General features: G+C 25.8%; 2 protein-coding genes across 10 annotated transcripts in view; one reads left to right on the top strand and one right to left on the bottom strand.

Moving 5' to 3' along the window:
* The window catches only part of LOC126907108 (probable polyketide synthase 38), a 24,458-nt gene extending 6,343 nt beyond the window's left edge, over positions 1 to 18,115 (top strand). Inside the window, exons 2-9 of the mRNA XM_050688178.1 lie at positions 8,518 to 8,583; positions 8,691 to 8,771; positions 10,122 to 10,187; positions 10,552 to 10,617; positions 10,978 to 11,037; positions 12,934 to 13,102; positions 17,673 to 17,918; positions 17,982 to 18,115. Coding sequence (XP_050544135.1) covers positions 8,530 to 8,583; positions 8,691 to 8,771; positions 10,122 to 10,187; positions 10,552 to 10,617; positions 10,978 to 11,037; positions 12,934 to 13,102; positions 17,673 to 17,918; positions 17,982 to 18,034 — 795 coding nt within the window. The 5' untranslated portion in view covers positions 8,518 to 8,529 and the 3' untranslated portion in view covers positions 18,035 to 18,115. The remainder of the gene's footprint in view (positions 1 to 8,517; positions 8,584 to 8,690; positions 8,772 to 10,121; positions 10,188 to 10,551; positions 10,618 to 10,977; positions 11,038 to 12,933; positions 13,103 to 17,672; positions 17,919 to 17,981) is intronic.
* LOC126907107 (uncharacterized) lies at positions 14,728 to 22,449 on the bottom strand. 9 transcript variants are annotated; one of them, XR_007704429.1, is made up of 5 exons: positions 20,954 to 22,449; positions 19,391 to 19,772; positions 18,894 to 19,082; positions 18,747 to 18,815; positions 14,728 to 14,787 (listed from the first exon to the last, which is right to left on the bottom strand). XR_007704429.1 is itself a non-coding variant. In XM_050688177.1 (2 exons), the coding sequence occupies exons 1-2, from the start codon at positions 22,440 to 22,442 to the stop codon at positions 19,567 to 19,569; spliced, it is 1,695 nt and encodes a 564-aa protein (XP_050544134.1). In that variant the 5' UTR covers positions 22,443 to 22,449; the 3' UTR covers positions 19,306 to 19,566. The 9 variants fall into 9 exon arrangements, 1 of the variants encoding a protein (XP_050544134.1); XR_007704430.1 differs by lacking the exon at positions 18,747 to 18,815 and adding an exon at positions 14,856 to 14,924; XR_007704426.1 differs by lacking the exon at positions 14,728 to 14,787 and adding an exon at positions 18,203 to 18,678.

Genomic DNA, 22,449 nt, shown 5'->3' with positions numbered 1-22,449 from the left:
GTTAGGAAAAGTGACAGAATTATAAACGTAAAACTAATTTTCGAGGAAAAATTGTTGAATGGAATAATTGCCTATGCACCACAAGTAGGATGTAATGAAATAGACAAGGAAGTGTATTGGAGAGGGATCAATGAGGTGATGCAAGGAATACCTGGTAATAAGGATACCATGAGTAGTGGAGATATAAATGGACATGTAGGCAATGAGAGGAGAGGATATGAAAGAGTATATTGAGGATATGGTTTTAGTGGTAAGAATGAGACTGGAGAAAGAATACTGGATTTTGCAGTATCGTATAATCTTGCTATGATGAATACTTATTTTAAAAAGAGGGAAAAACATTATATAACATATAAAGACGGTAAAAGAGAGGACGATGTTGAATGTCGAGGGAGACTTAAATGATGTGTGGAATAGATTTGCTAGTTGTAAAAGAATACTGCAAAGGAGATTGTTTATGAGAGTAGGAATAGAATGCCAGGAAACAAGGAAAACTGAAATATAGAAATTTTTAGGTGGTGTTGGCATAAGATGGTTGATGGATCCTTTAAATAAAATCATATAAGAAGGGAAAATCCAAAATGAATTTCATTGTGGTAGCAACATTTAAAAGTAAAGGAGACATATAGGAGTGAAATTATAGAGGCATAAAGCTTATAAGTCATAGTATGAAAATTTGGGATAAGGTAATAGATAAGAGAATAAGAAATAAGACATCGGTATCTAAAAACCAGTTTGGATTTATACCTGGTAAGTCAATAATGGAGCATTATTTTGTGCGAGGCAACGAACAGAATAGTATAGGGAAAAGAAGAAAAAGCTGTTTATGGTATTTATAGATTTAGAAAAAGCGTATGATAAAGTACCGAGAGAGATTTTTAATGAAAAGAGGAGTCTTGAAAAAGTATATAAATATGATAGAGGATCTCTATGATGGAACTTATACCAGGGTAAAAATTGTGAGAGAAGTAACAGAAGGTTTTATGGTAAGAGTTAAAGTGCAGCAAGGTTCTGTTTTGAGCTCTTATTTTCTATAGCGATGGATGAAATTACCTTGATTTTTTTTTTTTTATAAAATTTTCCTGACATCTCGTCATCTAGATTTAAAGTTAATAAAGTAGATTTTTCGACGTTTAGAAACTAACATAAATATACAAGGTCATTAAAAAATGATAATTACTAGAGAAATACAAAAATAGATGCCGTCGTGCATATTGTTCGCTGACAATATAGTGTTAATAATAGAAAATAATAAACGATATAATGTATGGAAACGACCTTTTCGGGGAAATTATTCCCGGCAGGAGGCCAAACAAGGTACTTCAGGTCGTCACCCAGCGAAATCCATGTAGTATAATAGGAACATGGAATGTCAGAACCCTGTTACAAACAGGTAAACTAGCAAATCTCAAGATTGAGATGAAACATCTCAAAATTCATATTTGGAGATAAGTGAAATGAGATGGAATGGTCAAGGTGATTTTATATCGGGAGACTACAGAGTCATCTACTCCGGTGGTGATAATGGAAGGAATGGAGTTGGCATTATTCTGAATAAAAAATGGGCACAATGTGTAAAAAGTCATATTGCTTACGATGATAATTGCTTATTAATAAACGGCCCACGGGTTTCTACCCTCAAAACCAGAGTCGACTACATTATTGTGACGTAAGTCGTGTCACTAGTATTATACAGGGTGTTCAGTAAGTCAGGAAACGGGTTTCTATTGTTCTCATTGTTTGTAACAATGAGAACAATAGAAACCCGTTTCCTGACTTACTGAACACCCTGTATATAATTAAATTCTTTAACGAGTTAATTATCATGCTATATTTTATACAGCATGATAGTTTAAAAAACCCAGCACAGAGGGGTCACGTCACAGTGGTGATGTGGCATAGTTTGGTCAAGTATAACGATATCTGACAGCGATTAATATCACTATAATAAAAAACGTTTCGATGAAAATCTTTAGATCATGTTTAATTTATAAAAACTTGATAGATTAAAATGAGAGGTGACGACTTGGGAGACGCAACGGATTGTGGAGTCGCCACCCTCATGGCTCCCTTGCAAAAGGAAAGTCGGGTCACCAACCTCTTAGGCGAGGGTCTCGATCATAAAAATGAAACAACACCCTGACCATAAGTGAATTAAAAAACAAAATAACCAATAAGTAAACCAAATAATATTAAATGAAATAATATATACTATGATGAAACAATTGTATTGATCCATACACATTTCAATAAGTTAAGGCATTATAAAGTTAAAAATGTGAAAAATAAAATCCAGAATTTTCACACAAAAGTAGCATTTGGAAACTATTTTCAACGTGAAGACAAAATAAATTCCGAAATTTATTTATCCAGAATAAAATATATTATATTAGCTTTAATTTAATATATATATAAAAATGTCAGACTTTCCGGAACACTTTTAAAAAATAAGTTCAAAAAGTAAATTTTTTGTGAAAAAGATCACAAATCGTATCTAGTCGAAGACATTACCCTCAAAAATTGAAAAATTTTCTCTCGTTCCCCGTAAATGGGGGAAATCTCCAAAAAATTACAAATTTGAATACCCCTAAATTTTTTCATTTTTTTTATTTAAAACTGTTATAACTTTTTCAAAAATGAACAAATCAATATAATTTTTTTTTTAGATACTTGATGTCTTTACCTATCATTGTGTATATATTTTTTTATAAGTCTGACATTTTACCTGTCCACAGAGGCATATTCAAAATGACAAGTTTTTTATGAAATATTTTCTTTTTCAACTTAACTTTTGAAAGTTTTCCGGAAATTTTAGTAGGGGGTGATCGCATCTGATGTTTCCATTTAAAAAAACAAAGTTGACTCCCTTACAAGGCATAAGGGCTGAACTTAAAAAGTATTACATAGTTAATAATTCTAAAGTGTAACTAAAGATAACCAAAAAAAAAAATGTTTAATATATTTATTCTGTAAGTAATTGAGTGGATTATGATAAAAAAATCACCCTGTATATCTTAAAATAATACTTATGTAATGTAATTTATTCTGAAAAAAGTTTGATCATTGAACTTGTCTTCATGATAAAATCGGATATCATATAATTTTCTTTTGTAAATGGTCATATTTTTATTTTTAATTTAAACTTCATATTCCACTAACTGAAAAATGTTCTATATGTAGTGATGAAAGACGAGTGAAGTGCTCATCACCAACTTTCTAGAGACCGACGTTATCATAATAATTATATTTCATAAGTACACACAATTTATTACAATATAACATTATAAACGAATTTAAATAGAAGTTACGTAAATTAATACTTAACCGTACAACTCTTCTATACATTTATAAATCGTTATTTACCTTTAAAAACTGAAATTTTAAAAATCATATGCCATTTTTATAAGTCATAAATTCTGACCGATTAAGATATAAAAAACTTAAGAAGAAATATCATCCCTAAAAGTTGTTTGTGTTAATTATGCACATTGTAGATATGAAAAGTATATGTTAGGTACGATTTAATTCTATTATTAATAGAATAATGGGCATGGTGTGGCACTGTGGTCACACTAGTTGTTGATAAAACTCTGCGTGCACTTTTACGGTGGCGAAAAAGAATCATGTTCCCAGTACAGAAGGCAATGTTAAACCACTACACTTAAATTTCCCCAGTATATAACAATGGTATTAACCAACCTGACGGTTGTAAAAAAAAAAAAAAAAAAAATATAGAATAATATATGTGTTTATAGGAAAAACTTTTTTTATCTATTTATTTAATAAGTCGAAAATAATATATATACTTATTTTTTCTAGCAAACGAAATAATAAATCTGAAAATTTTTACACAAATTATAAATGATTAATATCACCCGATTCCAAGAATTTTCTTATAAATATTTAAAGATCTCAATAACAAATTTGAAAAATTAGACATAGAAAAACCGGATGTTTATTCGCTGTAAAGTTGTGATCCCCCACTGTTCTGCGTTATAAAATTGATCAAGTTTGGGTTGGGAAATGACCGTTCTTCAAGATTCAAAATTCCTAAATATTGTTGGAATTAAAATTTTTACGGAAACTATATGCCAGAAGTTTGTAGAGAATATGAAATATGTCGTTTTTAACAAATTATTGTACAATATTGTCCAAATAGATTAACACAACCTCTTTCTTCTGTACTAATTAATTTATTAGAACTAATAATAGTCTTGCTTTATTTACTTTATAGCTATTATTAATAAATAACTTGAGTTTGAAGTTCTATGACGTCAATGTTGTTTTTCACAGTAATTTCAACAAACACAACTAAACCCACGTTCGCTATTATAATTTTAAATTTTATTCAAACTTATTTTAAACATATGAGAGTGAAACAATATAAACAAATTTTATTTGAATTACAAATTTTTATAAGAAAAATTACTCATTTTTTAATATAATTTTGTTACTTTTGACAATGAGAGACAATGAATGTATTGATTTCATAGTTTATTAGTAATTCAAGTTAGTTGAACTTCTCAAACAATTTGTCAATTCGGAAAAAATTAATTCATTATATTTATTATTGTAGGCGCACTACAATTTCTGATAGACCAAAATCAATTAAAAAATTTATTTATAAAAATCTGAGCACCTATCATGAAATTTCTAAGTTGATATCAAATTTCTAGTAACTTCATTTTATTGAAGATAATTTATAATGAACATAATTATCAAATTATGAATAATTGTGATCAGTATTATAATGTAAGATTCAGATTTTGGCACAGGTTAAATGGCCAAATTTTTTCATATATTTTTCTAATGAGCTGTATGTAGAGTAAATTTGATAAACAACTGCTGTATAGAAAATTAAACTATAAGAAAAAATTGATTTATTTCTATGCTTACAATTAAAAATATTTTTTATTCTGTAAACAACTAATAAAAAAAAATAATTTCCAAATTATTGTTTTAGGACGATTAATAAAATTAATAGTTCAATTTTTATGAAATAAGATAAATACAATAAGTAAACTTATAAAGTCATAGTAAATTCAACAAGGAACTTGCATAAATATAAATTTATAAATTAATTATATAGCATTCATCAAATTATAAATTAAATACATAACATAGCATTGATTTGTATAACTGAAATTCAAATATACCTATTTTTATAAATAAATGACTTTTAAAAATAGAGTAGTTAATAATTACTTTAGTTTTAAATTGCTAGATATTACTTAAACTAATCAGTCTGAGTACCAATAAAAACAATTTTATTTTTTACCCAAGATATTTGATTACTTTATCAAGAACCTTCGTGATGTAAGGAACAAGAGGTCACATTTACAACTAATACTCAATTTTTGTGGGTTTTGTTTAGTATGATTATAACTTAAAAATTCAGTTAGTTTTCCAGGGTAACTAGATAATGTTAAGTTAAACTATTAGTGATTAAAAATTGTGCATACGCAAGAAATATGAAAAATTGAATATAAGCTACTAAACCATGACGAAATTTTACTATTATTCGTTATATCAATAGGTCCCTATTTTTTTAATTAGAGGGTTTGTAATTATATTGAATTTTGAGTAAAATTTAGTATAGTATAAAATAGCATGTTTTTGACAGTTATGTTGTCTAAATATTTGTGTAGGTTATTATTTGTACATACCAAGGTGCACCAGACATCACTCGCTATTTTTCAAATTGACGGAAAGTGAGAAAGACGAGTCATATTATTGTAAATATATGTTAGAAGGAAATACCTTTTTTTGATAGATTCGTCAATACTTTTTTTAATGATAAGATTATACCCAAGAGCTTTACCTTTAGATAATTTTTAATAGTTGCTTCGATTTCTCCAGGATTGAACGGTTTAACAAGAGGAGACATAGGTAAAGGACATGAAATAAAGTCATTATCCATATTAATATGATTAGAGTCGGGCTTAATGTCTTTATGTGGTTTAAATGTATTCAATAAATCTTCTTCTTCTCTTTTCTAGCCTTCTTCCCAACTACTTGGGTTCGGTCACCCTTATCCTAAACTTCCCCTTGACCCAAAATTAATTCAATAAATGTACAGAAAAAATCGTAGCATTCTCTACATCTGATATAGTATGGATACCGTTAACATTTCGAAGAGATTGGGTGATTTTTTTAGTTTGTGTCAATTTTTTTGTAACTCTCCATAATGATTTATCCCTAGCGTTGAGTGATTGAATGTAGTTTTGAAACTGAAGCTTGTATAGATGGTTCTTAGTATGGAGCTATTTCGTTGTATTGTATATTTTTGGAAACATAAATGGCAGAACCGGCATGAGCTGTACCGTCAAGTAATTATTGTCAGTAAAGTAAGTTTTACTTATCAGTGCTATATCTATTTTGTTACAATTAAGTGCAGTTTGAATTTCATTTTTGTATTATTGGAGACCATTCGTATTCCAAGGAAATTTTTTGATCGTAAGATTTTGTAGGTTATCATGCTACACATTTTTAAAAATTATTTTATTAACTAAGGCGATTAATAAGGATATTAAAGGATTAATTAGGGATTTTAAGTCACTTAAAAATGACGAGAGTTGTTTAGTGAATTCGTTATTATTAGTATTAGTTGTATCTATGCGAATTGTTTGAATAGTTGTGCTATTCAGATACTTTTAAGTATACTTTGTATGTGTTCGGTTCGTATTCATTATTGTTTTCTAATTAAGTGTGGCCAATGAGAACCTGTACATTGTTTGAATTATTAATATTAAAAAATTACTGCTTTTATGAAATTTAGGATTGGATAATGTTCTTTGTTGCTCGTTTTTATACACGGGGAAACCTTTGTAATTCGGTGGATGGGCATAATTTCTGGGAAGCAATAAGAGCGATCACACCCCACACCATATTTTCAATGAAATAAATTATGTGTGCACATATTAATCTCATAATTAAAAATTTATATATTATTCACAATTGCCATAAAAAGATGGCCTGACTAAACTGAATATTTTTAAAAAACAGTATTCATAACTATGATGCTTAACTTAGCTAAAATAATATTTTTTTTTGCTTGTTAATAATTATATTTTAAAGTTATATATTAAAAAAATGAATACAAGTTAGAATTGATTTAATAGCAATTGTTGAAAAGTGTTTTTTTTTATTTAATACTATTAGATTTATTACATTATGTATTATTAGTCATATTATAAATATTAATACAAATGATTTATAATATTACATAGGTAAGTAATATGAATAATAGATAAAAAAAAAGATTGAGGGTGCTTCAATCCGAGAGAAAAGTTTATTTAGCTACACTTTAAGCCTCAACCAAAATAATGTAATAATAATTATATTTTTGATCACTAGATAACCTATCGTTAAAAATTGATTAACGATAGGCTTAAGAATGAATATACACAGAATTTTAAAATTAATCTTAGTATTATAATTTAAAAATTTAAAAATATATTAATTTAATATAAAAAAAATTAAAAATATAATATTTAACTTTAAAAGCCATAAAAATGACTAATAAACACGTATACCTATTTTAGAAACAATGAAAAAATAACTTTTTTATATCGTTAAAATATATTTTAATTAACTATAACGATTTCGATTAAAATGTTTAAATCTACTTTATTTCTTGTAACTTAATTTCGATATTGAATACCAATTAATTTATTTTTTCAATTTCAATTAGCCTTTTAATTTTGACATTGAGTTTATCAAAAATATCGATATTAAAATCAATTTCAAAACCTAGTTAAAGTTATATTTGATTTGTTATTACTTATCATACTGATAAAATTTCCGATGTTTCCCGGAAATGAGGGAAATCCTCCAAAAAATTACAATTTTAAAAATCGTTAATTTTTAAGTTTAAAATTTAGTCAGATGTAATTTAACGAATAAAATGTATAAATACATATAACATCAATGAAATATAATTAATAATTATAAATACACAGTAGTGACGTTTAATATTATTACTACAAAAAATGTTTGAAAAAATTAAAGTAATGTTCCTCATCAAAAATGCCAAAATTTGATTAGCTTTCTATAGCCAAAAGTTACTTTCAGTTATTGTTTCATAAAACAATGATTCTACATCCTGTAGATTACAATATTTAGATTAACAGCTTTTAAAGTTTATTATTTAAAAATTAGATTTATAATATCCATCACATACTTTCTAGTTAAATATGTACTAATATATAAAAATAGCAAAAAAAAAACATTTTTACTATTTAAACCTATGTTTTAACTTATCTATTCAATATCAAAAAATAATTGTACAATTTCATTACCAAAACCTATTAAGTATTCTATAAAGAAATATTCCAAAATGTACTGGCAAATATATGTCGCATTATTATTATGTGTTAAATTCTCTTTTTCGATAATTTCGGTAATTAAAATAAAATTTTATAATTTATGTTCAAATTGTTTAACCATTAAAACTTAAAAAAGTTACCACCAACATTTTTAAGGTAACATAATAAAATAAAAAATTTTATGTTGCAGGATAAAAAAAACATGATGATTTCTGAAAATGAAAGATTAAGTATCGAAACAAACAATGAAAATAAGGTAATAATTTTTTTTTTTTACTTAAATTTAACTTTTTACAAAAGAGTGTAGTTTGATTTTTAAAACAAACGAATGTATTTTTAATAATTTATTGTAATTTTATTTAGTCAATTACAATTCAGGATAACAAAAACGCGTTGTTTCCTGAAAATGAGAAATTAAGTATCGAAACAATCAATGAAAATAAGGTAATCATTTTTAGCTTCGAAGCCCAGTAGGTATTAATTTTACTATGATGTGTTTATTTTTTGTGTTTGTCACTACTTTTTCTCAGCTTTCACTGGACCGATTTTTCTCAATGATACGTCAAAGATCAAAAATCGTATATAGTTGTAGATGTTATCCTTAAAAATTTAAAATGTTGTCCACGTTCCTCATAAATGGTGAAATGTCCCCAAAAAACTACAATTATTGAAATCGGTAAATTTCGACATTTTTTTTATTTTTTTTCTAAATATTGCCATAACTTAATGATAAATGAACAGATTAAAATAATTCTTTTTATTTTAAATATTAGATATTACCCTTTAATTTTATATTAATTTTTTGAAAATGTGACCCTTTACCTGCCCACAAAAGTATATTCAAAATGGCAACTTCTGCACCAAAATTTTTCTTTTTCAATTTAAGTTTTGAAAATGTTCTGGAATTATTCCGAGCTTTAAACATATATTTAATAAAGCTTATGTTATGTACTATAAAATAAAAAAAAAATTGTCCTGGCGACTTATTTTCTATGTGCAATAGTTGCCGTAGTTCAAAAACATGCAATTTTGGTGTTAAAATTTACGATTTAATATTTTATTTTTTCAACTTTAATTTACTATAACTTTTTGAAAAATGTATGGATCAATTCAATTTTTTTATTTTCATAAATACTTTATGTTTACTTCTTTCATTTACCACACTATTAATTAGACTATTTTTCTTTTTATATGGAGGTTTATAAAAATGAGTAAAAATTTTTTTACTTTTTAAAATGTTCCGAAAATACTCCGAACAATAAATATATTTTAAATTAAAGTTTACAATAAATACTATAAGATCAAAAACACAACATTTTGTCCAGACATCTTTTTTTCTGTAGAAAATGGACATCTAATTTAACAAAAAATGTAATTTTTATGTAAAAATCACTGTTTAACATATAATATTTTAATACTTAAAACTGCCATAACTTTTTGAAAAATGATTAAATCAAAAGAATTCTTTTTTCTATTGAAATCTTAGATACTTCCCTTTCATTTGATATAAATTTTTTAAAATCTGACTCTTGACCTGCCCACAGGGAGGATTAAAAAAAGCCATTTTTGCATAAAAGTTAAAATTTTTTTTTTTGAAAATGTTCCGGAAATATTGACATATTTATTTAATTTTAAGTTTATCATCTTAAATGTTAAATTCTCTTTTTCGATGAATTCGGTAATTAAAATAAAAGTTTATAATTTATGTTTAAATTGTTTAATGAAAAAAACTTAAAAAAGTTACCACCAAAATTTTTAAGGCACTTTAATAAAATAAAAAATTTTATGTTTCAGGATAAAAAAAACATATTGATTCCTGAAAATGAGAAATTAAGTATCAAAACAAACAATGAAAATAAGGTAATAATTTTTTTTTTTTTGAAAATGTTCCGGAAAAATTGACACATTTATTTAATCTTAAATTAAAGCTTTTAAAATATACTTTACTATAAAAAAAAAATGTCGAGATATAGATCGTCTTATAGTGAAAATGGCTACCATATTCAAAAATATGCTATTTTTGTGTTAATATTTTTGGTATTCTATTTTAATTTATTTTAATATACATTGTAAGGGGAGTACACAGATTTTTATGAATATTATATAGATCTAATTAAAATAAAAGTTTATAATTTATGTTCAAATTGTTTAACAATAAAAATTTAAAAAGTTACCCCCAACATTTTTAAAGCAACATAATAAAATAAAAAATTTTATATTTTAGGATAAAAAAACCAAGTTAATTCCTGAAAATGAAAAATTAAGTAACGAAACAAACAATGAAAATAAGGTAACAATTTTTTTTTTTACTTAAATTTTAAGTCAAGTTCAATATGCAACTCTCATTTCTTTATTATTTTTGAATAGTTTACAGCATGCAATTATGAACAACTTTTTACAAAAGGGTGTAGTTTGATTTTTAAAACAAACGAATGTATTTTTAATAAATTATTGTAACTTTATTTAGTCAATTACAATTTCTTTTATCAATACCTTCTCTGTAAACAATATAAAAATAGATATTGATTTATTTAAGTCAATTTAAATATATAAGTTTATAATATAAAGGTTTATTTACCAAAATTTAGTATTATTTATAATTAAATTCTATAAGGAAAAAAACTTAAAAAATTATCATTAACATTTTTAGGTCATTGAAACATTGTTGACAATTGGAGATAAGTTTTCTATCGAAATTAATAAAGAAGTGGTAATTATTGTTTTTATTTAATTTAATATTCGATTTAATCATCTTTCTAACTATCAAACAGCTTATTAGTTTAAAAAAAATAAAACAAATAATTTTTTTTTTAATTCAATAAAATTTTTGTTCACTTAATACTTTTTTTTAACTCTTAGCAATATTGTTGTTATATTATATATTTTTTATTCGATTAGAATTAAATAGAATACAATTATTGATTAAATTTAATTAAATTATTAGTTTTATAAATTTAATATTAAAAAAAAAGTTACAATGAAATATTCTGAGAATGCATCAATAAATTTATGCAGCCGACTTTTTGAGTTTTTCCCTCAACATTTTCTATTAGGTGAATAACTATATTAAGATAAGTAATTAATGAGTTATAAGCATTTAATGTTTTACATTCTCAAATTGATTGAGAATGTAGAAGATGGTTAATATCAATTATAATTTATAATTACTATTATGAATTATGTAATAATTCATAATAGCTAGTATTGATGCAAACTTTTAATATATACTACACCCCCTGCATACTCAAACTATGTATACAAATTCTTGTAACTCAATAGTTATTTTAATAAACTTATTTTAATTATTATTGACTCTTTAAATTTTTTTGTAAAAATTGCAAAAAAATGGTTATTTTAAAATGTAATAATTTAAAAAAAAAAATTTATAATTTAAAACAAATAATAAAATTATAGTAGAGTATTATAAGAATGTAAACATAAATTTATTTTTAGACTATTTTTTTTTTTATAATAAAATAAATATATAAAATATCTACTTCATAAAAAAATTGTATGCAGAGTGATTTTTTTATCATAACGCACTCAATTACTTGCAGAATAAATATAATTTAAATATATTTTTTTTTTGGTTTTCATTAGTTACACATTATTCTTGAATTATTAACTATTTAAAACTTTTTATGTTCATCCCTTATGCCTTGTGAGGCAGGCAACTTTGTTTTTTTAAAAGGGAACTCATATTTTGAATTTAAAAAAATGTTTGGATTTTTAATTCAATAGTAAATGACATTTGAATTTTTAGTATAACTTTATTAGTTTATTAGATATAAACACTTAAAGTTTCAAATTTTTGAGTTAATATACACAATGTATAATACACAAGGGATTATAAATACAGGTAGCTAATTGGATTTTTATAATATTGCTGTCACAGTCACGGATTGTTTATAATGAATTATGTCTATCAATAGATATACTTTCTGTATTGTCAGTTAATGTATTTATAAACTCACAACAATGTGCCTTACTACCATTGATAATAAAAATGCTGTGTACCTGCTAATATTGATGTCATAAAAAACCAATTAGCTACCTGTATTTGTAATCCCTTGTGTATTATACATGTATATTAACTTAAAAATTTGAAACTTTAAAATTTTATATCTAATAAACAAATAAAGTTATACTAAAAATTCAAATGTCATTTACTATTAAATTAAAAACTCAAACATTTTATTAAATTCAAAATATGTGTTTCCATTTAAAAAAACAAAGTTGACACCCTTACCAGGCATATGGGATGAACTTAAAAAGTATTACATAGTTAATAATTCAAGAATAATGTGTAACTAAAGATAACCAAAAAAAAATGTTTAAATTATTATTACTATGTAAGTAATGGAGTAGGTTATGATAAAAAAATCACCCTGATTATTTTTTTATTCTAATTTCTGATTTAAAATTTTATACATAAAATAAGTATAATAAATTTATAGACTTCTCATTTTTTAATTGATAAATATTTGATCAATTAAAAAAAAAAATGAAAGATTGAAAAATACATATTTATACAAATACCACAAGATGATTTATTTTCTGATTACTTAAAAAAAAATTTACTTTGTTTTTTAAAATCACTTTTAAGGAAGTTAAGGAATCCAAAAGAATAGAAGAGATATTTAATTATTGCTTACCAAAAGATAATTATTCGGGTGTTATTGATATTGAAACTTGTAATAACAATTTGAAAAAAACAGATTATAACGATAATATTGAAATACAACAAATTATTGAAAAATTGGAAAAATTCCATAGTAAGGATGTATATCTAAATATTATTATTTTATTATTATTTATTTATTAAGCTAACGCCAAACGGCAATTTAAAGTGATACAATAAAACAATAAAAACTAAAAATTAATTATGGCATTACATGACAACTTCAGCAATATTATTTACAGTTATAGAAATCTACGTATTTGTACAATAAAATAACATTAAAACTAAAAAACTAAAAATAAACAGTACATGTATGCATAATTTAAAACAACTATGAAACTATGATTTATCAAGAAGATCAAGCATTCTATGTAAAGGATGTTTCTGGAATAGTTAGTATGATGAGAAGGGATAAGGTAAAGTGTATGTTTTCTGGTGAAATGCGTGGGTACTCGGAAAGAGATTGAAGAAAGAATGTCAGGGGTATCAACTGCGCCACTATGGAGAGAAGTAATAAATGAAAGGTCAGCGTCTAATCGGCGAGAAGCAAGGGTAAGAATATTTAAAGAAGATTTAATGGACGAATAGTCATGGAGCGGATGATCAATATTGAACAAATAAGCAGCGTAGGATAAGAAGCGGTTTTGAACTCGTTCTAAGCGTAATTGGTCCCTAGTCAAATATGGGTTCCATACAACTATTTCATACTCCAAAATAGAGCGGACAAGAGAGAAATATGGGGAGCAAAGACAGGTAGGGGACGTGAAAAGGCTAGTGTTGCGCTTTATGAAACCCAGAACTTTTAGGGCTCTACCAACTGTAATATTTTATTCTGTTCGAAGGAGAGAGAAGGACATTGTTATTTTGCAATAACATTTTTGTAGTAAGCTGGTTTATCAGCACTTGTTATGTTTTTTAACTTTAATACGAAGCTGAGAAGGTATTAATTTTACTAAGATGTGTTTTTTATGAGAACCTAAAGTTTGATCTTTTTATTTGATATATCTTTTTTATAATCTGACTCCTCTCCCTTAAACGTGGGTTCAAAATTAAAAACATGTGAATAAAAACTATTCAAACTAACTTTTGAAATTGTTACAGAAAGTCCGACTCCTTTAAATATATCTTACTTTAAAAATCATGTAATACACTTCATCTATGGAATAGTATTGTGATAGTTTCTCATTTTTTTTAAGTTTATAATATTTAATGTTTATACATAACACATCTTGTATACATATACTATGTTTGGTTTTGTATATTAAGTCATGGATAATGATAATTTTATCGATGTTATGAATGCACGAAATTAATCTAAACAGATGGCTTGCAAGTTAGAAAAATGTTGTATTCCATTTAGTAGTCATTCAACTAATATATAAAAACAAAAATACATGATGTAATGTTTAAATATTTAAAATGGTTTCTATTAGGTACATGTTTTTCTTAATTTATCGATCATGAAATATTTCTAATGTACATGACACACTACGTTTTAAGAGTACTTTGTATTTTCAATTAGAATTTTATATAGTTAATTGGCTTATAGAATATATAATAATATAATTAAGAAAAATATTTTGCTGTATGTATCGACTCATAACAACGACTGAACAGTTGATAACATTATCATCAACGATCACGATCATCGACTATTGCTTCATCAATGTAACTGTTTTTCTTTTAGTTTTTTTATTAATTTCCTGTATTCANATGTAACTGTTTTTCTTTTAGTTTTTTATTAATTTCCTGTACGTATTGTGCAATAGTCCTCGGATACTAAATTGACAATAAACACGTTATATCGAGTTTATACATAGGGCATTGGCTATATTGTGTTCAATTACCTTCATTCTTGACATGGTCACGCGTTAACAGGCTCCCCGGAAAAGGACCTCAATCGGTCTTACATTGAACTAAGGTAAGAAAACCATTTACTGACTTGATTTCTGTTTTTATTACTTGATTTTTAGCTTCGATGCGAAGCTGAGAAGGTATTGGTTTTACTAAGATGTGTTTTTTTTTGTGTCTGTTACCACTTTTTCTCAGCTCTCACCGAACCGATTTCTTTCAATGATACGTCAAAAGATCACAAATCGTATCTAGTCGAAGACATTACCCTTAAAAATTGAAAAAAATTCCCTCGTTCCCCGTAAATGGGGGAAACCTCCAAAAATATTACATATTTAAAAATCGCTAATCTTCGAAATTTTTAAAATTTTTTTTACTTAAAAGTGCCATAACTTTTTCAAAAATGAACATATCAATATAATCCTTTTTTATATAGATGCATAATATCATTACCTTTCATTTGGTATATTTTTTTCATAAATTTAACCCTTAACCTGCCCACAAGGGGGGATTTAAAATGACAACTTTTTCACAAAAAATTAATTTTTTTAACTTAAATTTTGAAAATGTTCCGGAAGGTCTGACACTTTTATATATATCTTAAATTAAAGCTAATGTAATATGCTTTATCATGAAAAAAAAAAATTTCGGACTTTATCTTATCTTCATGGTGAAAATGGCTACCGAATGCTATTTTTGTGTGAAAATTTTCGATTTTGTATTTTCCATTTTTAACTTTATTATGCTATAACTTTTTGAAAAATGTATGAATCATTACAATTTTTTTATGAGAAGTAGTATTTATATAGATCTTTCATTCGACATACTGTTTTTTTAAATCGGACCATTTCCCTAAATACAGGGGGGATTCAAAACATAAAAATGCATATAGAAAGTAGAACTTTTTCAACGTAACTTTTGAAAGTGTTCCGGAAGGTCTGACACTTTTATATATATATTAAATTAAAGCTAATGTAATTTACTTTATTATGCAAAAAAAAAATTTTGGACTTTATTTTGTCTTCACGGTGAAAATGGCTACCAAATGCTATTATTATGTGAATATTCTCAATTTTATTTTTTACATTTTTAACTTTATAATGCTATAACTTATTGAAAAGTGTATTGATCAATATAATTTTTTTATGGGAAATACTATTTTTTAATAATCCCTTTTTCATTCGACGTACTTTATCTTAATCAGGATATTAATAAGGAACTAGCAGTTTATAAAGCTTTTGGAATAATCCACCAATTTTTTAAAATTAAACACTAACTAAAGATTTGCATCGAAGCGTTTTTTTTGATAGTGATTTTAATCACTGTCAGATATCATTATACTTGATTCAACTATGCCACGTCATCACTGTGCCGCGACCCCCCTGTGCTGGGTTTTTAATTTTTTTTAGTTTTCTACTCTATAATGTGCACTAGTTATTGCAATAATTATACATTATAAGAGTACACAATGCGTCACAAAGTTTAAATAGAGTGAGTTTAAATAAAAGCTAAGCAAATTAAGACCCAACCATACTGCTCTATTATAAATTTATAATCTATTATTTTCTTTTTAAAATTGAATTTTATAAAACACGTGCCATAAACTCACGTAGTAATACCAGGTAACTTTTTGGTAAAAAAAAACTTAATCACTAATAGGTATAAATAAAATTATTTATGATAAGTTGTGTTTATAATTAATTGTCATTATTTTTTTAACATTCATATTGTCAGATTATGCCAATAGTTTCAAAGCTGGAACATATGACCTCTTAAGCACCTTCTTAAATTCATTATTATTGATGCGGGAATGGGTCACCAAAGAGATGACGGCTAACTATACATCCAATAAGTAAACGAGAGTAGACAATAATTAAATAACAAATAATCACATATATTAGAAATTCCTCAGAGAGTATTTTAAATTTAAGGGGTAACGGGGGGCCCTTAAATACTAATGGCCGGTGAAGCGGCATAAAACAAAATAGTTAATCTCAATTAAAACAAACAATAAATAACATTAAAAAATAATATAAACTCAGTTGAATAGATGAAACTGTTGATGATGATAAGTGGACTGTATGAGATCTTGTGGTGATAGTGTCGAACATCTGAGTATGACGAATCAGAGTGTGAATCCAGGTACGTAATGACAGATGAGAACAGACCGCGAAAAGGCGACTACGGCAATGAAGATATTTAGTGATGGTCAGGGTCCAATCACTAGTGGTGTGCAAGGGCACGTAAGCTTTGAGCACAAGGGTGCATTAAACAAATAAAAGAATAACGGCGTACAATGGCCGAACAATTTACCATTCAAGCGAAGACACTTGTTACAGAAAAGAATGACACATAAAACAAATTGACTGACTGACTTACGACAATGAACTGTACACGGATGAAAACCGACACGGAGGTCATCGATTTGCCGTGATAGGTGGGCGAGGGGGTGATTAAAGCAAGATGCTGGTGATCAGCTGTCCCACGAAATAATATAATCAATGATCTTTGTAACAACTGGTCAACTAGATCCTTCTAGGGGAGTTCTGTACCATACAGATTTTTAAAGCGCATCATTAAGATAGAAATGTGGGGCTATGTAAGTCTTTGTTATCCCAAACCTAAAAGACTGCCCGCACATATGTCTATACTGCTTATTGTAACTCAACTTCTATTTCAAATATAATTGTTTTAAAATTTTAAGGTGGTTATTCCCTTATAATGTTACTTTTCAATTTAAAAAAATTCGAAAATAATTACATCTTTGAATAATGATAATAAGCCAAAAATAATTATATTTTTATATTTTGTAGAACACGAAAGTATAAACCTGAGAATTTTTTCACAAATTAAAAATGGCCAATATTGCCCAATTCCAAGTAATTTTCTTCAAAAGTTTAAAGAACTCAATGACAAATTTGAAGAAATAGATTCAGAGAAAACCGGATGTATCTCTAAAAGTGATTTTGATAATGCCATTCAACAAATAATCTCTAATAAAAATGTCGTGAAAATTTTATTAGAATCTTTGTCTGACATGAACAATGTTTATTATGAAGGTGCATATCAAATTTTTTTAAATATATTTACTACTTGAATTAACTATATTCATTTAATTTTAGCATGGTTATTGAAAAAAAGAGAAAACATTTATAAATTTATTGGAAATTTATAGTGAAACATGTTTCTTAAATGTATAATAAATATTAGATATTTTTTAAATGTAAAAATTGTATTTGTTTCTTTTTCAAAATAAATCATATTATTACCAAAATACTTTTTACTGTCTTAATAAAGTAATTAACCAAAAAAAAAAACACTAAAATCAACATTTATACATGATTATAATTATTTGAGCTATTATTTGACTGAATACATTTTTGAAAATTAAACTACAGTGAAAAATAACAATTTCTATTTTTTTTTTTCTATATTTTAAAACTGCTTCACATGGTTCTGTATCACTTTGCGTTACACGAAAACCCCGCGACCAGTGCCACATTTTACAGTCGTCACCATAATACGTATATATGATAGTTTAACTGACTAACACTGCGTGCCATACGCCATGGTATAAAATCCAGCAAGTGCCTTAAGTCCGACAATGGCCCGCCGCAAACATACGTTGAAGTCATCTTCGTCACACCTCACACTATATACCAATATTTTGCTGTATGCATCGACTCATAACAACGACTGAACAGTTGATAACATTAACATCAACCATCACGATCATCGACTATTGCTTCATCAATGTAACTGTTTTTCTTTTAGTTTTTTATTAATTTCCTGTACGTATTGTGCAATAGTCCTCGGATACTAAATTGACAATAAACACGTTATATCGAGTTTATACATAGGGCATTGGCTATATTGTGTTCAATTACCTTCATTCTTGACATGGTCACGCGTTAACAGGCTCCCCGGAAAAGGACCTCAATCGGTCTTACATTGAACTAAGGTAAGAAAACCATTTACTGACTTGATTTCTGTTTTTATTACTTGATTTTTTATATAGGAGACAGCTAGATTACCTTAATATATTAGTATTCCTTATAATAACAAGTCACTAGTGACATATACAGTTTATATAGTAGAAGGGTCAGCTTATCGTTGCTATACTGGTGATCGACCGTTTTGTCATCCGTATGGATGGTAATGCGAGTTAGTTGACCTTCTATCGTCTCCGTGCAAATTACCCGCGATATTCATGTATTATTAATCTGTTATAAACGTAATATACAATTATGCTTTTATGTTATTCTGAAGTCGGTGTTCTTTACTTTATTACTAAGTACCTTATAGATTTATAAAAATTATTACACTAGATATATAATTGTTTTAAGTGGAGAAAAACTACTTACTAAAGTATATTTGTACAAATTGANAATCGGTCTTACATTGAACTAAGGTAAGAAAACCATTTACTGACTTGATTTCTGTTTTTATTACTTGATTTTTTATATAGGATTTTTAAATTTTTAAAAATTGTATGCCTACTATTTTTGTTTATAAGACTTTAAAACCTTACCTGATTTCTTTGTGTCTTTTAGAATAATTGGACAGATAAACTTATTAGAAAGAAACAAAATTCCTTATAGAAGAAAAGATACATAGTGTTCAGTAAATAAGGAAATATTGTTCTCATTGTTTAAAACAATTGAACTGTTTCTTTACTTACTGAATATTCTGTACATATATAATATATTATGCAAAAAGTAAATAATCTACAAAATATATAGGGGATTTAAATGTTTGATTTTTTATTTCTACATCCTTATTATCATCACTAAGTTCTTCATCGCAATCATTTTCTTCACTTGAGCTTTGATTGCAATAGCTTACATCATCATTGGTATTATCACCATGAAAATAAAGTGAACGATAAATATCTTCATAATATCCTAATTGTTCTAGAAAAAAGATTTTAATTAGAATTAACGTTTATACTTTATTACAATTTATGTTTATGTTTATATCAAGAATTGTTACTATATACATTAAAAATAAAAACAAAAAATTAAAAACTTATCTCCAATCAAGTGGTTAGCCCAATTAACTAAATAATGAAAACGAGGTGTAGTTGTTACACAGTAATATAATGAAAATTATTATATACAATCCAATTATAATATATAATTCCAGTCTTATGTTGGGCGTCCCCACTAACATCTAATAATTATTGTAATTTTAAAACAAAGTCACACATACAAATTACATCAATTAAAAAAAGACGAATCGTCTCAAAATCATTACATTACTGCATATTTATTCGCATAAAAAATTATTATGCCACTGCACATAGAAAGTATTATGAGGATTTAAAAAATTCTAAAATATTATTTATGGCGTCATTTTTAGCTGACATAATCGCTATATCATGATTATGATTTTATATCATAAACATGAAAAAAAAAGCTTTTAGGATCGTTAAATTTATCATCAAAAAAATAATAATAAAAAAAATAATTAAGATTTTTAACTTAGTTTTAAATACAGTAAATCACTGTCAGTGATACTATGACATCTAATGTGGTATAAATAACAAAATAAATTACACATTTATGATAATATACTTCTAATAAAAAAATATAAAAGACCATTCTTGACAAAAAAAGGTATTAATATTATTTACTTTTTTTAATTTTGTATTATGTCAGCTGAACAAATAACTACGCAATTTTTTTAAATAAGTTTTTATAAGACTTTAATTTATTAAAAATTGCTTTAAGATTAAAATAGTTTTAATAAAAATTTATTTTTATTTATAAAATTAAACAATGTTTAAGAGCTCTAAATAAAGAAAAAATAGCCGTTATAGCAATGAATTAATATTTTTTTCACATTTATAGCGATTATGTTAGATAAAAGTAACGCAAAAAACAATATTTTAGTATTTTTTAAGTAATAACATTATCATCATCAAAAAAAAATAATAAAATAAATAATTAAGATTTTTAACTTTATTTAAATTACAGTTGGTCGTTATCAATTTTACTACGTTTAAAAAAAAAAATTTAACGCTACAATATTTCTCTTTCTATGCTTTCATTTTACAAAAAAAAAAAACCTGGTTTTATGCCTGTAAACTTACTAAATGGAATGTTATGCTTGAAAGTAATTTTAAATGTGTGCCAATCTATGTGTCCCTTAGGAATGTATCTATATACAGTCTGAAAACAATACTGATATGTTTTCAATGTTATAATGTACAAGGAAATTTCATGTATACGATCAACTAATAATTTATAATCTTTCTTTACATTATATTCGTGATCGTCATTGTTTCTTTTTTTTTTATTTAAGTAACAATTTAAAAATCTACCTTGTATACATTTGTACAAAATACATGTTAATGTTCTAATGTCTTTAGTTAAAAATAAATTATTTTTTTCTTTGTACATTGATATTATATAGAATATCTTATCATAAAAACCGTCTAAACATTTTCTAAATAAATCTCTAAATAAATTCAAATCCAAAAAAGATTTAAAAGTATCAATAATATCTTCGCCCAATTTAATAATTTTCAGTTTCATGTTATATTCGATGTTTGGATCACGAAATTTTTTTATTGATATGTAGTATTTAACTAAATCAAAATAATATCGTATAATCATTATAATAGGACGAACTGTTGCTGCATTTATTAATTCATGATATACTTGCATGTTTTTCGGGTCAAAATCAAACTTGATAAACCGGAAAATATCAAACAATTTTATATTATAATTCTTACTACTTCTTTTTTTAATTTTACTATATCTCATCATGTCTAATACATCTTTCAGATTTTTTTTTTCATCATACATGGCTTTTTGTTTTGCCTGAGAACCTGACGATAATTCTAGCTCGCAAAAATTAGATCGAGTTTCCATTAAATCATAAAATAAGAAATTTTTAGGATTAAAATAATTATATGATTTCCTTTGAAAAGACAATGCTAAATGTTTCACAATATCAGTGTAACTGTTTAATATATCATCATATTTAACAACGTACCATAATAAATATTCTTTCATAACAATAAATAATCGGTTTTTTAGGTTTCCCAAGATATTAAGCAACACATCTGGCATGTAATTACACGGTAGATTAAAATCAGTATATGATATGAAATCATTTTCAAGCGATACATCTGAACATTGGTTATTAACAAAGTATTGCAATCGTTCAACAATTGATTGATGAATTATTTTATAGCCTTCAAGTAAATTCTTAGAGCTTTCAGATCTACTGAATTGGCCATTTTCATTTTTAGCGATCATATTTAAAGATCCCGAAACATTGTTTAAGTATAAATTTATAGCTATTAAATCTTCTGCCCAGTAGTTCACATCTAATTCCCGCAACGCATCTAACATGATCATTATGATTTCATCGTGAGATTTGATTGCTAATCCATATTTTCTTAGTTCAAGTTCAGAAATCGTATTTTCAAATTGATATAAATATTTTTCACCATACTTAAAATAATTAAACATATATTTTGAAAAATTACAGTGCAATTCTATTAATTCCATTGCTACTATAACATTTGCATGCGTTAAAAAAACTATGAAAAGACTTATTATGATATTCATTATGACA

This window comes from Daktulosphaira vitifoliae, unplaced genomic scaffold (genome assembly GCF_025091365.1).
Source record: "Daktulosphaira vitifoliae isolate Bord-2020 unplaced genomic scaffold, ASM2509136v1 Scaffold_5, whole genome shotgun sequence".
Taxonomy (NCBI): Eukaryota; Metazoa; Arthropoda; class Insecta; order Hemiptera; family Phylloxeridae; genus Daktulosphaira; species Daktulosphaira vitifoliae.
The sequence above is the reverse complement of the archived record's forward strand: the minus strand, read 5'-3'. Positions and strand labels throughout refer to the sequence as shown.

Excerpts from the sequence above, each read along its gene's own strand:
- LOC126907107 (XM_050688177.1), bottom strand. The coding sequence starts at position 22,442 with ATGAATATCATAATAAGTCTTTTCATAGTTTTTTTAACGCATGCAAAT. Across the intron at positions 19,773-20,953 it reads CAAGCATAACATTCCATTTA|AACAATTAGGATATTATGAA; the intron begins GTAAGTTTACAG and ends TCTTTTTTCTAG.